Source organism: Chiloscyllium plagiosum, chromosome 4, assembly GCF_004010195.1.
Source record: "Chiloscyllium plagiosum isolate BGI_BamShark_2017 chromosome 4, ASM401019v2, whole genome shotgun sequence".
NCBI lineage: Eukaryota > Metazoa > Chordata > Chondrichthyes > Orectolobiformes > Hemiscylliidae > Chiloscyllium > Chiloscyllium plagiosum.
The window spans coordinates 122,311,450-122,327,834 of record NC_057713.1 but is presented as its reverse complement, the minus strand read 5'-3'; the positions used below and the strand labels follow the sequence as shown (position 1 = coordinate 122,327,834).

At 40.8% G+C, this 16,385-nt stretch overlaps 1 protein-coding gene across 1 annotated transcript in view; it reads left to right on the top strand.

The window, feature by feature from the left end:
* Positions 1-14,679, top strand: part of stmn2b (stathmin 2b) — a 53,848-nt gene extending 39,169 nt beyond the window's left edge. Inside the window, exons 2-4 of the mRNA XM_043689106.1 lie at positions 8,721-8,816; positions 9,307-9,485; positions 14,371-14,679. Coding sequence (XP_043545041.1) covers positions 8,721-8,816; positions 9,307-9,485; positions 14,371-14,664 — 569 coding nt within the window. The 3' untranslated portion in view covers positions 14,665-14,679. The remainder of the gene's footprint in view (positions 1-8,720; positions 8,817-9,306; positions 9,486-14,370) is intronic.
* Positions 14,680-16,385: the final 1,706 nt, after the last annotated feature.

The following is a 16,385-nucleotide window of genomic DNA, read 5'->3' as shown; positions in this document are numbered from 1 at the left end:
ATCAAAGTTGAAACTTTATTGCTGGAACAGCACAGCGGGTCAGGCAGCATCCAGGGCACAGGAGATTCGACGTTTCGGGCACAGGCCCGCTGAACACTCTCTGCTCATTCCTGAGGAAGGGCCTGTGCCCGAAACGTCGAATCTCCTGTTCCCTGGATGCTGCCTGACCTGCTGTGCTGTTCCAGCAATAAAGTTTCAACTTATCCTATTAATTCTCCTGACTAATACACCTAACCTACACAACCCTGAATACTATGGGCAATTAAGCGTGGCCAATTCACCTGATCTGCATATCTTTGGATTGTGGGAGGAAACTGGAGCACCTGGAGGAAACCGTAGACATGGGGAGAATGTGCAAACTCCACACAGACAGTCACTCGAGGCTGGATTCAAACCCAGATCCCTGGCGCTGTGAGGCAGCAGTGCCAACCATTGAGCCTCTGTGCCACCCGTTTACTGGTCCTGAGAGAAGAGAACAGCCCTCCTCTGTACCAGCCTGGCCATCAGGACCACCAGCCTCCTGATTGCAAAGTGAGGCACTAATTTCTCCTTCTTTGCCATTTCTGGGTGTAATGTCATAAACCATCTCGAGCCGCTTCATATTGACAGCTCTTAACTGGGTGCACAATGGCCAATGCTGGGGATCCCAGTGTGTCCCAGGATAGCCCAGCAATGATGAGGCTTCTGGCTGTGGTGAACTGGGCTAGCGTGGGATGAGAGGGGCACTATAGAAGCATTGTCGGTACTTAATGAGGTGAGTTTGGGATGAGAACACTTGTTGGATGTCATGGAAAGAAATCTGCCATGAAACTTGACAAGCTGTCACTGACCCAAAACTATGGGAAGATTCAGCCCAATATTTGTCAAAGCATAAGCCCAAAACATTAGCCAAGTACCAGTGCATTAGGTAATGAGGACAAGAGAAAAAACTTGTTTCAAAGCTACATGGAGAATTTGTTCACCCTAATTGTTAACTGTTAAGAGTATTGATAAAAGATGCAGGAATGATTGGCAACAATGATGAGATTAATGTAAGAAGGTGATCAGAATTGTTAAATCTGTGGCATAGGACACCCTTTGTCCTGTTTGTAAATCTTCCATTTGTGTTTAACTTTCACAAAGTAGTTGCCATGGATCCAGAGGTATTGGATAAAGAAATGCTTACACCCTACACTTTATTTTTCTTGACTTTAAGAATTAATCTCTCTGTAATAACATATAAGATATTAATATGTAGGTATAGAATAAGCCATTCGGCCCATTGAATCTGCTCTATCCATGTTGGTACATTTCTCAAATCCATTCTCCAGTCTTCAAACCCATTCTTGATCCCCTTACTAATCAAGACGGTCTTAAATACAGTCAATGACTTTACTTCCACAGCCCTCTGCAGTAGAGTCCCACGGATTCACCACCTGTTAGCTGAACAGACTCCTCCTCATTTCAGTTCCAAAGGGTAATCCCTTCACTCTGAGGCTGTGCCCTCAGATCTTAGTCTCTCCTACTTGTGGAAACATCATCTTCACATCCACTCTATCCAGGGTTGTAATTTTCCATAAGTTTCAATCAGATCCCAGTTTCAATCAGATCCTACCTCATCCTTCTAAACTTAATCAAATACAGACCCAGAGTCCTTCACTGCTTCTCATGTGGCATTCCCTTCATCCCTGAGATCATTCCTGGAAAGCTTACTTACAGGGCCCAAAACAGTTCACAAAATTCCAAGTGCAGTCTGACCAGAGCCATACACAATCTCAGCAGTACATCCCTGCTTTTGTATTCTAGTCCTCTTGAGATGAATGCTAATATTGCATTTGCCTTCCTAACTGCCAACTGAACCTGTATGTTAACCATAAGAGAATCTTGAACTAGTACTCCGAAGTCCCTTTGTGCTTCAGATATACTATGGACAAGGAATTTATTACAGACAAATAATGAATAAATGGATAGAGCAGGAATTTGGAGCACAGAAAACCATATGGTTGATGATGGAGGTGAATTTTCTAATGACGAGTTCAGAGATATCTGTGAAAGCAAATATATCATTGTCAGAGTACAGCAGCTGAGAGTTTTTTTAGCAATACACTTTGTGAATGGGCTCATGCTGTGATTGTTGAAATGATGCCAAAACTTTTGGCTTATCGACTCGACTGTAAGTTGACAACAGCTCTGACACAGCACAGACTTTTCATATCTTCATTCATAACTAGCTTTCCTGTCTACCTTTGTATCATCAGCAAACGTGACTACGATATATTCAGTCCCTTCAGAACTGATCTCTATGGCACTCCACTAGTTACAATTTACCAACCTAAAATTACCTTTTTATCCCAACTCTCTCTTTCCTGTATATTAGACAATCTTCTATTTATGCTAATATATAATATTTATATAGGTATAGTTTATGCAGTAACTTTTTATGAGATAATTTCTGAAAATCCAATGCACTATGTTTATTGTTTCCCCTTTACCCACTCTACCAATAAATCCCTGACCAATCAACACCGTCTCCTCATGCTGTATAAATTGGTTCCATTTCTTTCAGGTCTGTCCCTTTGCCTTAGATAAAAATTTGCTAACTGTGCACTAATTTAAAGTTTAGTTGTAGTTATGCATTGAGGAGTAATCAAGCACTCATTCATGTCCCTGTGAATAGGATCAAACTGAAACAGTTTGGATTTGGAAATATATGTTTGTAATGTGTCAGTGTAAATCTAGGGGTTGGTTAGTTCAGTTGGCTGGACAGCTAGAGAATGACACCAAGAACATGCGTTCAATTCCCAGGTAAGCTGAGGTTACGAGGAAGGAACTTCCCTACTCAACCATTTCCTTTGCCTAGGCATGGTGACCCTCATGTTAAAACATCACCAGTTATAACTCAGAGAGTCATAGAGATGTATAGCATGGAAACAGACCCTTCGGTCCTATTTGTCCATGCTGACTAGATGTCCTAACCCAATCTAATCCCACCTGCCAGCACTTGGCCCATATCCCTCCAAATGCTTCTTATTTATATACCCATCCAGATGCCTTTTAAATGTTGCAATTGTACCAGCCTCCACCACTTCCTCTGGCAGTTCATTCCATATACATGCACCACCCTCTGTATGAAAAAGTTGTCCCTTAGGTCCCTTTTATGTCTTTCCGCTCTCACCCTAAACCTATGCCCTCAAGTTCTGGACTCCCTCAGTCCAGGGAAAAGATCTTGTCTATTTATCCTATCCAAGCCCCTCATGATTTTATAAACCTCCAAAAAACCTCTGAGGCTCCAGGGAAAACAGCCCCACCCTATTCAGGCTCTCCTTATTGCCCAAATCCTCTAATCCTGGCAACATCCTTATAAATCTTTTCTGAACCCTTTCAAGTTTCACAACATCCATCCGATAGGAAGCAGACCAGAATTGCACGGAATAATTCAAAAGTGGCCTAACCAATGTTCTGTCAAGTCCGATGTCCTTCCAACATGACCTCCCAATTCAATGTTCTGACCAATAAAGGAAAGCATACCAAACACCTTCTTCACTATCCTATCTACCTGTGACTCTACTTTCAAGGAACTATGAACCTGCACTGCAAGATCTCTTTGTTCAGTAACACTCCACAGGACCTTACCATTAAGCGTATAAGTCATGCTCTGATTTGCTTTTCCAAAATACAGCACTTCACATTCATCTAAGTTAAACTCTATCTGCCACTTCTCAGTCCATTGGCCCATCTGATACCATTGCACTCTGAGGTAACCTTCTTTGTGGCCCATTACACCTCCAATTTTGTTTTTATCAGCAATCTTACTAACTATATCTCCTATGTTCACATCCAAATAATTTATGTAAATGATGAAAAACAGTGGATCTAGCACCGATCCTTATGGCACATATTTGGTCACAGGCCTCTAGTCTGAAAAGCAACCCTCCACCACCACCCTCTGTCTTCTACCTGTGAGTCAGTTCTGTATCTGAATGGCTAGTCCTCCCTGTATTCCATGAGATCTAACCTTGCTAATCAGTCTCCCATGGGGAACCTTGCTGAATGCCTTACTGAAGTCTACATAGATCACGTCTACCACTCTGCCTCTTTGTAGCTTCTTTTAAAAACTCAATCAAATTTATGAGACATGATTTCCCCACACACAAAGCCATGTTGACAATCCCTAATTAGTTCTTACCTTTCTAATACATGTAAATCCTGTCCCTCAGGATTCCCTCCAATAATTTGCCCACCATGAAAACTTTTCTGATTCAGTATGTGGATATACCTACTAGAGAAGTTGCAAAACCTGACCTACTCTTGGGAAATAAGGCAGGGCAGGTGTCTGAGGTGTCAGTGGGGGAACGCTTTGGGGCCAGCGACCATAATTCTATTAGTTTTAAAATAGTAATGAAAAAGGGTAGATCGGATCTAAAAATTGAAGTTCTAAAGTGGAGGGAGGCTAATTTTGATGGCATTAGGCAAGAACTTTCAAAAGTTGATTGGGAGCAGATATTCCCAGGTGAAGGGACAGCTGGAAAATGGGAAGCCTTCAAAAATTATATAACAAGAGTCCAGACATAATATATTCTTGTTAGGGTGAAAGGAAAGGCTGGTAGATGTAGAGAAACCTGGATGACTAGAGAAATTGAGATTTTGGTTAAGAAAAAGAAGGAAGCATATGTAAGGTATAGACTGGAGAGATCGAATGAATCCTTAGAAGAGTCATAAGGCAGTAGGAGTATACTTAAGAGGGAAATCAGGAGGGCAAAAAGGGTTAAGGAGAATCCAAAGGGATTTTATAAACACACTAAGGACAAAAGGGTAACTAGGGAGAGAATAGGGTCCCTCAAAGATCAACAAGGCAGCCTTTGTGTGGAGCTGCAGGAGATGGGGAGATACTAAACGGGTATTTTGCATCAGTGTTTACTGTGGAGAAGGGCATGGAAGATATAGAATGTGGGGAAATAGATGGTGACATTTCCAAAATTGTCTATACTACAAAGGAGGAGGTGTTGGATATCTTGAAATACATAAAAGTGGATAAATCCCAGGACCTGATCAGGTGCACCCTCGAACTCTGTAGGAAGCTAGAGAAGTGATTGCTGGGCCTCTTGCTGACATATTTGTATCATCGATAGTCACAGGTGAGGTGCCGGAAGACCGGAGATTTGCTAATATGGTGTTATTATTTCATAAAGATAATAAGGATAAGCCAGGGCACTATAGACCAGTGAGACTGACATCGGTGGTGGCCAGTTGTTGGAGGGAATTTACCTTATTGTAAATCAAAGTTTGTTAGAATGCAAGGATTAAGTGCCCATCCTATTTTTACCTACACAGTTCTCAGAAATAGCTCAGCAATCGTGACTGTCTCAGCACACAATAATCCTGTAACAGACTATCCTTAATATCTGGGAAAAACTGAGCACTGGAGATCAGAGTCGAAGAGTGCGGTGCTGGAAATGCACAGCAGGTCAGGCAGCAACCGAGGAGCAGGAGAATTGACATTTCAGGCATCAGCCCTTCATCGGAATTGTCGATTCTCCTGCTCCTCGGATGCCCCTGAACAGCTATTCTTAGTATCTGTCTTATCTGACAAAGTACTTAAATAAAACATATTAAGTTTTACTCCAAGTTGTAGGGTTTACGTAGCATTTCCAAAGTTCAGTACAATTTTAAGTAAGGGTAAAATTTGTTACTTGAGTTTGTACACTGATGAAATTCACATGCAAGTTCACATAGTATGTCCTTCTGGGCTTGTTATTGAGACTGATCTTATACCTTAGAATCCCTACAGCATGGAAAGAGGCTATTCAGCCCATTGAGTCCACACCATCCCTCTGAAAAGCATTCCATCCAGGCCAAAATCCCCACACCATCCCCATAATCCTGCATTTAGCCTGGCTAATCCACTTAACCTCATCATCCCAGGGCAATTTAACATTCCTAATGAAGGGCTTATGCCTGAAATGTCGACTTTCCTGCTCCTCAGATGCTGCCTGACCTGCCTTGCTTTTCCAGCACCACATTTTTCAACTACGACAACATAGTTGGCCAATTCACCCGACATGCACATCTTTGGACTGTTGGAGGAAACCACAGCACCCAGAGGAGATCCACAGAGACACACTGGGGACATGCAAATTCCACACAGAGAGTGGCCCAAGGCTGGAATCAAACCTAGGTCCATGGCATTGTGAGGCAGCAGGTCTAACCGCTGAGCCACCATGCCAGCCCACAAAACATCTTAAAAACCTCCAAAGAAATGGTCAGGAAAGTAAAACAGTCTCTCTGAACCGTTAGAAACATTGGGTGACATAGAGCACAATTAAACTAGGTTGTGTTTAAACATAGATCAAATTAGAATTTCAGAAACTTGTGGGATCAAGGGATACACAAGTGAGCCTTATGAATGAGAAAATGAAAACACTGCATGTAAAGCAATATTAAGAAGAGAATCTAAACTGGCTGACTATGGACAAATCAAAATTAACCAGTAAGAAAAGGGACAAATAAATTGCAAGAATTAAGTATTTTTCAACCCACTAATGCACATTAAAATAACTTTCAACCAATGTACAACACTGTGAAAAAGAACTACTGGAAGCTAAATTCATTAGCAGTGGCAAATATTTATCAGTGCAGCACTGGATGATGAAGCTAAATTACTAAATGTAGAATTAAACCTTTCTTTTTAAGCGCAGACTATCAATGGAACACAGCTCCATATAAACTTTAGGTTAGAAACAGAGAGACAATACTCCTGCAAAACATTTGTATTATCAGCTTTCCAATAGATTACCACCAGAACCCAAGAAAGCTTCACAACATGGCATGGTGGCTCAGTGGTTAGTAATGCTGCCTCACACTGCTGGGGGACCTGGGCTCGACTCCCACCTCAGGTGACTGTCTGTGTGGTGTTTGTACATTCTCCCTGTATCTGTGTGGGTTTCCTCCAGGTGCTCCGGTTTCCTCCCACAGTCCGAAGATGTGCAGGTTAGATGAAATGGCCATGCTAAGTAGCCCATAATGTTCAGGGATGTGTAGGTTAGGTGTAGATTAGTCAGGGGTAAATATAGAGTAACAGGGTAGGGGAATGGGTCTGAGTGGGATACTCTTCGGAGGGTCAGTGTGGACTTGGGCCAAATGACCTATTTCCACACTGAAGGGATTCTATCAACATAAAATAATTGCAATAATTAGATGACATCACAAGCATTTCTCTTCAAAGGTACAATATTCACATTGCATTGTTTTCTAAAGTGTGATTTAGCTTCAAAACAACAAATGCTAGAGATCACAGTGGGTCAGACAGCATCCATGGAGAAAGAGCAAGCTAACGTTACGAGTCTAGATGACTCTTCACCAGAGCTGAAGTGAAATGTAAAGGGGACAGCAGTTATGCTATAATGGGTGGGTGGGGCGGGGGGTGCTGATGGGGGTGGAGGGGGGAGTTGGGGTGCAGAAGTGCTGTCAGAGAAAAGATATGGATAGTTCAGATTAAGTGATCACAATGTGAGAATGGCAGAACAATGGTGCGTCTAACTGCCAGATTGGAAAGAGAAGACTGTCTCCCCTGCCCCAGTGGGAAATGTCGTCCCTTTCCAGTCTGGCAGGAGAGACGCACCATTGTTCTGCCATTCTCACATTGTGATCACTTAATCTGAACTATCCACATCTTTTCTCCATCAGCATCCTGCACCCCACTACTGCCACAACAACCCCCCTACACCCCACCTCCCCCTGCCCTGACCATGGCATAAATGCTGCCCCCTCCACACTTCACATCAGCTCTGATGAAGAGTTATCCAAACTCGAAACGTTAGCTTACTCTCTCTCCATGGATGCTGTCAGACCTGCTGTGATCTCCAGCATTTGTTGTTTTCAGTGCAGATTCAAGCATTTGCAGTAATTTGCTCCTACATTGCGATTTATTTTGAATGGTTCCTCAATGAATTTCAGTAAAATATTTACTCAGGATGTGTGAGAGCACAAGGAGAGGGTTTGCATATCCATTAAAAGTGGAATCTATCTCCGAGAGATGATGTAACAGTGGTCATTGCAATATTTGTTTACTTTATTGAAGCTCCCACCTGTCAGCACCATCTGTCCTCAGTCCCAGAGATCCAGCAGAATGAGCTTTGATTCCTTGCTTTCATTCTGCAATGCTTTTGAGCTAATGTATGTAGCTCTGGAGCATAGATCCCATAACTTTAATTTCAAACGTGATCTCCATCAATATTTAAACTGAGTATGAAAAGGTTGAGGAATGGCTGGACCATATTGTAGTCCCGTGATGTGCTATTGCCATAGAAAGGTGACAATAGCCAGTCAGCTTGTTTTCCTACAATTGAATGGGGGATGTTGGGAAAAGAGTTGCCCCTCGTTAAGCAATATTGCTTTTGGGGACTGCTCTCCATCTGACTTACACGTTTTGCATTTCTTTCTGATATTATTGATTATAAATTAATAATTTCAATTAAAATATTCTTCATTTTCAAAAAAAAGCTTAGGTATGAGATAGTACCCTAAATGGAATAAAATCCCACTTTCAAATGATAAACAAATTCTTACCCATTCAGGTCCAAGGCTGTTATTATAGTTATAGATGCTCCCCGATGAACAATTTTGTCTTAGTCTGCCCTTCCCATTGAGTTCCATTGTGTCTAATCTGCAGTTTTGTCAGCCTTCTGTATAACATTGTGTAAAGAGAGTGAAAATTAATCCTTTTTGCTTTTGATTTATTGCAGCATACAAGGAGAAAATGAAGGAGCTCTCCATGCTATCTCTGATATGTTCCTGCTTCTATTCTGAACCACATGCTGCCACATTCTATAACTATGATGGTGAGCTATTCTTCTTTATCTGAACTCACAGACTAACAGGAAGCAGTTACTCTTAACAATCTTAAAGAGGTGACAGAGTTAATTAAAATAATGGATGTGTTTTATTTAGCTAATCGTCGTTCAGATGAATTTTTTTAAAAAATAGTTTTGATCTGCAAATTAATTTGCTCTGAAGACGTAATAATTTCATATAGGTAACATCCCTAAAATAAAAGCACTTCCTCTTTTCTATATAGTAATGCATAAAGCCTGAAAAATGTTACCAAGTGGGATAACTATGAGTACTAAATGCAACAAAAACTGTTTAAGAGCAACTTGTGCTTACCAGGAAAAAGCAAGGAATAGATTAAAGTTTTTCTCAGTTCAGATTTAGTTCCTCACTATTCATTCTAACTATGCAGAGCCACAAAGGCCTATTTTTCTGACTGTTCCCAATTGATGCCATGGTTTGTAAAATGCATGTGTTTGTATTACATCAAATATCCTTCAGACATGCAAGTTAAACAAATCAACAAGCGAGCCTCGGGTCAGTCCTTTGAGGTGATCTTGAAGCCACCTTCACCAGAAGCAGTGCCAGCACTGGATCGCCCTCTGTCACCTCCAAAGAAAAAAGATCTTTCTTTGGATGAGATCCAGAAGAAGCTTGAGGCTGCTGAAGACAGGAGGAAGGTAAAAATATTTCTTTGGGTCATAGCCAATATAATTCAACCTGAAAAATAAATAACAGATCTGCATTGATGACCGGTAGTTGGCTCTTTGAATTTACTCATGGGACATTTAACTTTTATCCCTGGTCTGTGAAAAAATTGTTAATCGCAGCCAAGTTAGCAATAAAAATATTAGATTTGACTTATATGTGTATATGGTCTGCCCCATGATTCAGTTCATCAATACTCATTACTCAGATTCTAACATGGGCATTTGTGGGAAGATCTGAGCAGCCATCAGAAACTTGAAACTGTCTGTTAATTGACAAAATGTCTTTAGGAGAATTTATTAAACACACGTTCACAGTTAACTCAAATTTATGGAATTATTTAATACTGTACCTTAGCAATATCAGCAATGCTAAGAACTATCAGCCTCATATTTTCCATAAAGTCTACAGAATTAATTTAAAGTACATAGTTCAGGTATTGCATGATAAATTAGCACTGTACTGAGGCAAGAGCATGCATCTATCTCAGTTGATTGCTGCCTCCTGATTATAGTGATTGTCATTTCAATCTTCACTAAAAGATTTATACTCAATTCTATTCAGTACTGGAGGCTAAGTCAAAAGCACCTTCAAAACAACCTCGGGAAAAGACCCAAGTCTCAGAACATAGAGTTTTCAGCCATTCTAAGCTTGCTTATTACTTATGAATAATTCAGGCACATTCATCGTTGCATGTCTATGCTTATAATGAATTTAAGAGCAAAAATATGGATTTGGGTTTTGCATCAACATATGTGAATTTAAGTGAAAATATTCTTTATCATAATTCCAATGTTTTGACTGAAAGCTATGTATTATTGGACCATACATCACAAGTAATTGAATAAATGGAACATAAATTACATTAACGTTTGTTGCTGAAGGCACAGTAAAAATAACTGAATGTTACTGAAAGAAGAGAATTTTCCTGAAGCTTTCCATCTTGCATTCACCAGAGAGAGCTCAAGAATGCTTCATGAATGAACATAACTATACATACTACAGAAGAGAAGGTTGCAGGTTGGCTGGCAAGTCTTTCTCGACTTGCCTTCTGTGGAAAAATGTTGTGATCATTTGAAATCTAGCATTCTTGCCTTTAGCCTGATGAGTGCACAATGAAAAACTTTGTCAACATGACTGCATTTTCTAACATAAAAGCAAGATTGAGTCTCCACTACATGTAGTTGCCTCATAATTTGTTTTAATATTCAAAAAGAGATCATTATAGAATCCCTACAGTGTGGAAGCAGACCATTTGGCCCTTTGAGTTGATTAGGCAAAGGTGAGGACTGCAGATGCTGGAAACCAGAGTTTAGATCAGAGTGGTTCTGGAAAAGCACAGCAGGTCAGGCAGCATCCGAGGAGCAGGAAAATCGACGTTTTGGGCAAAAGCCCATAATCAGGAATAGAGACAGGAAACCTTCAGGGTGGAGAGATCCATTGAGTTGATGCCTATCTTCGAATGGAATACCACAGAGATCCATCCCTACCCTATGACGTTGCATTTACCCTGGCTAATCCACTTAACTTGCACATCCCTGGACACCATGGGCAATTTAGCATGGCCAATCCATCTAACCTGTACATCTTTGGACTGTGGGAGGAAACCGGAGCACCCAGAGGAAACACACACAGACACCGGGAGAATGTGCAAACTCCACACAGTCACCCAAGGGTGGAATCAAACCTGGGTAACCTGGCGCTGTGAGGCAGCAGTGCTAACCACTGTGCCATTGTGCCAGCCAAACTGTGATCAAATTTTCAAAATCAATAATATTTAATGCCAGATTACTGTTGATTAAATCATAAACCAAGGTTTTTTTGACAAGTCTATGGCAAAAACTTCAATGTAATCCATCAAGGATAATGCATTGCTATTGAAGCTAATATTCCATTTGCTTTCTACAGCAGGAATAAACTCATTACTCCAAACTCCATTGACTTCCATGAAAAACTCCCATGTAAAATCAGGCAAGGTAAAAAGACAAGCTTCAGACCTGAATTCTTCCTCCTCCCACTGGGCTGATTAGGTTAGCACTCCCCTTTAGATATCAGAATAAAACTGCTCAAATTGAATTAATTAATGCCAAATTGGGTATGATTCATGGGGTGTGTTTGTGTTCCTGGGAGTCAATGGTGTTGCTAGCCAAATTAATTTTTATTCATCTGTGTGCCTGGATAATGAACTCTACCTCATCAGGGAAACATTGCAAGCAATGTTAGTCTTGGGCTTCCTTTCTTGTATATCTTGTGTAAGCAGAATTATAAAACATAGCAAAATTACCACATCCCTAGCCCAGGCAAGATGAGCCCAACTAATATCCTGACATCTTTGAAAACCTACATGCTTTTCAAGCATCTCTTGCTAATAAAAAAACCTAAAGGGCAGAGTCTTGATAGGGTGTTGGGGATCTCACCTGCTAGAGAGCTAGTGAGAGACCATTTGTGGGGGAGGTCTGCTGAGATGCAAATTTGCAAATGGATCTTCCCTTGGACTCAACACCCCAGGGCAGAAGTGCCAGCCAATCAGATGGGAGCAGTTCTTGTGTTCAGCAGCAATACAGAAGAGCCCATGACTAGTGCTGGAAGAATATACCCATAATGATAGGATCACAGAGAGAGCTAGCACAAAGGCAAGTGATGTGGGAGGTCACAGGATGAGTGGAGCAGGATTCTGAACATCTGTCTGATAGAACATATAGAACATAGAAGAATACAGCGCAGTACAGGCCCTTGGGCCCTCGATGTTGCGCCGATCCAAGCCCACCTAAACTACACTAACCCACTATCCTCCATATACCTATCCAATGCCCTCTTAAATGCCCATAAAGAGGGAGAGTCCACCACTGTTACTGGCAGGGCATTCCATGAACTAACGACTCGCTGAGTGAAGAGTGATGTCCAATCACTTGATCAGGCACTGATTACCTTGCAGAAAAGGCTGGATTAACTCAACAGGTCTGACAGCTTACCACCTCTTCGAAAAGCCATATTGGTCTCCAAATGTTACCCCTGCTTCCAGGAGTACAGAGTTCCTCCAGCACTTTTATTCTCAGGAAATTCACGTGGTTAGTATTGTCCACTTGCTCAATCTATATGATAAAACAATGCACCAGAAGTCAAGTAGCATGAATAATACACCAGTCAAACATTAGGGCTTCATTACTCACTAGATTAGGTTCACAATGTTTTCCTTCTATTTTGGCACATTAGATAAGTACAAATTTAATTACTGCTTTTGTCATAATTAGCCTTCATGAATACTTGGAAACAGACTCAACCCTCGTTCATAATGTGACACTGCATCTATTATGCAAATGATTATGAAAAATTGATATCTTCACACAATGTAATAATTTGTCAGTCTGACTTTAAAGAACAAGTCTGAATTGTAGAAGGATAGCATGGGGATAAACTACCCTGCGCTGTAACATATACTGACTACAATACCCCTCACTGTAACACATGTTACTATAGCCCCCTTATGTGATACATTGTTAATACGAATGCAATGTCCCTCAAAGTGATTAATGGTTTATACGGATTCAATATTCACTCATTTGTAACACATGGTTTATGACAATATAGACCTCACTCATTGAGCTGGAAATTCAACTTTTCATAATACTGTTCTTACAAAATTTCCAACACCCCATGAGGATCAACTAATCTATTACATCAGCAGAGAAGCAAAACATTAGGTGTTCTGACTGACAATGTATCAATTCAACAACATTACTACTTGCATCAAGGGCCCTAAGTATCATTCTACATGGATTAGAAGAATAGATAGGAAACTATATTCCCATTACTCAATTCTGCTCAGTCAAGGACTATGTTTTTCCTACAACAGTACTGGAGGACAATGACCTTGTTCCATTTGTCAGCATTTGATCCATATCTCTCTAACCCCTTCCTATTTACATATCCATCCAGATGCCTTTTTTAATGTTGTAATTCTACCTACCTCATCATTTCCTCTGGCAACTCATTCCATACACACACCACCCTCTGCATGAAAAAGTTACCCCTCAAGTCCTTTTTAAATCTTTCCCATCTCATTTTAAAAATATGTATATTCTCTAGTTTTGGACTCCCCCACCATAAATAATCTTCTTATTTATCAGGCCCTTCACAGCATTTCCATTCAAATATTCTTGAATTTCACATTGACAACTGCTGTTTTAAACATTGCAAATTGTTGTTCTGTTTACCAGTTTTCCAACCATTTAATCTAGGCAAGGTTCTTATTTTTAAAATTCCATATAATTGGCTTTTACAAATCAAGTCTTTTGCTTTTTCTTTTCTCTATTCTCACAAACAGTCTAGTTGTGGTCACTGCCAAAGATGGGATTAATGAGCTTGTTTTGTGTTTTTTTTTATTCATCATAAACCAGTGAAAAGGATTTCACCAGAACCTTACTGTAATATGCATGTAATTATGGGTGAATTTGAATCAGTTTATTTGCTGATGGATTTACTCAATCATACGTTCCTGCTTGCTCGTGTATTTAAGAGAATAGTTCATCTAATTAGAATCCTTTTGCTTTTGTGCATGTCTGTAAAGAATGTGGCTTCACTTCTATGACAGTGTTTTATTTTAACTATTAATAGTTGCATTGTAATGAAATGAATGCCTTCTAATCTGTGTGCTTCTTCAAAAGCAAGCTCAGTTATCAGAAAACGCAATAAATCCAGTGAATCACACATTCATTTTGGTGTGATCATTTTAAAATGAGAGTAGAATTGAATCTTGATTATCCTATAGCTCTTGCAATGTTGATTTAATGATATGCACTCATAAACACACATTCAAACAAAGCTGTGATAATTTTGTATATACTCTGCTGTCTGCAGTCTCAGGAGGCCCAGATTCTTAAGCAGCTTGCAGAGAAGAGAGAGCATGAGCGAGAGGTCTTGCAAAAGGCCATGGAAGAGAATAATAACTTCAGCAGAACTGCAGAGGAGAAACTGATTATAAAGATGGAACTGAACAAGGAAAACCGCGAGGCTCATTTAGCTGCTCTTATGGAACGTCTCCGCGAGAGGGTAAATATTGAGCAGAGATTTCCTTATTGCCATCAGCATCTATACTCACACATACATACGTGTAGCAGAGTATGTCGATTGTCTGTTAATAAACCAATATGATTTTTCACCCCATTGTGATGGGCTGTACAATGGGTAGTCAATCCACACCCATGTTATCACTCAACTGATGCAGTTGAAAGTTATCTGTCTTGTCAAATTGTTGCTCATATCTAAACATAAATACTTCACAACAATTTTAAAAACCATTAACATCTTTGAACAACAGTAGATTCCCTCTAATGTCACTACCACCAATAGCATGTGCTTATAAATTTCAGGATGCTCTTCATTCCTTAATGTGATCTCAAGAGATGGTCCACATTTAAACTTACCCAGCAATTTCCAAAATATAGTACCTTCCACACCACAGTCACTTTCTAGAAAAGTGGGGGCAAAGAGCAGGAAATGGTAAAGACTGAACAAAGCTACGGATGAAGAGGCACGTTTGGCAAAATGTTGAAGGTGGGAGCAGAGGAGATGTCTAATTTTGGAAACAACTGTTCAGGGCCATGGGGCAGAACATTTGTCTATCAAATTTGTTTATCAGTGAAAGAGCAAAAGAATGGATATTTGGGGGAACGTTTTGCAGTTAGAGGCATAAATCAGTGAGGGCTGAATTTTAGTGGGTGAACAGGTGGGAGGAGAAGAGGGTGTATTTCTTGTCCCTGCCATTATAAAATGCCATAGCAACCATTGTAAAGAGAAGGCCATCAAATAGAAAGGATGAACTGGTGAATGGGTGCTTGGGAAGGAGAGATGTTTGGAGGCCAGGCAGAGAGATACAAAGGGCGGGGAACACCTTTGACAGGTTATGCTTCCCAACGCACACAGGTCACCCCAAATTTCCTTTGCACCTTTTCAATAAAGTTATTTTAAAAATAGGCTTTGCACTTTTGGCCCTTTGTCCATGCCAATCACATTATGGCCTGAGCAACATAATGTTCAAATTGGGGAGGTGCTGGCCCAAATGGTATGATTGTTGAACTGTCAATCTAGTGACGCAGATAATGTCCTGGGGACCGAGGTTCACATCCAGCCATGGCAGGTAGTGGAATTTGAATTTGATTTTAAAAAATCTGGAATTAAGAGTCTAATGATGGTGATGAATCCATTTATTGGGAAAAATCCATCTCCATATTTAGATTAGATTACTTACAGTGTGGAAACAGGCCCTGCAGCCCAACCATTCCACACTGACCCACCGAAGTGCAACCCACCCCCCATTCCCCTACATTTACCCCTGCCCCTAACACTACGGGCAATTTAGCTTGGCCAATGCACCCATCCTGTACATTTTTGGACTGTGGGAGGAAGCCGGAGCACCCAGAGGAAACCCACGCAGACACGGGGAGAATGTGCAAACTCCAGTTAGTCATCTGAGGTGGGAGTTGAACCCAGGTCTCTGGCGGTGTGAGGCTAGCCACTGTGCCACCCATCTGGTTCACTTTAGGGAAGGAAACTGCCATCCTTACCTGGTCTGGCCTACATGTGACTCCAGACCCACAGCAAAGTGGTTGACTCTTAACTGCCCTATGGGCAATTAGGGATAGACAATAAATGCTGGCCTAACCAGCAACGCCTTCATCTCATGAATAAATAAAGGAAAAAAATTGGCTTGTTGATACATTCAATTGCCTGTTAATGATTTTTTTTTCATGGCTAGCTGGATACCTATTTCAGTATCTATCATGTTAAGGGAACTGGATAAGGGGTGGGCAGGAAGGAGATGGACTAGGCTCTTTGCAAAGCCCCTAGGCTGTTTTCAGAGCAAACCTCAAAGG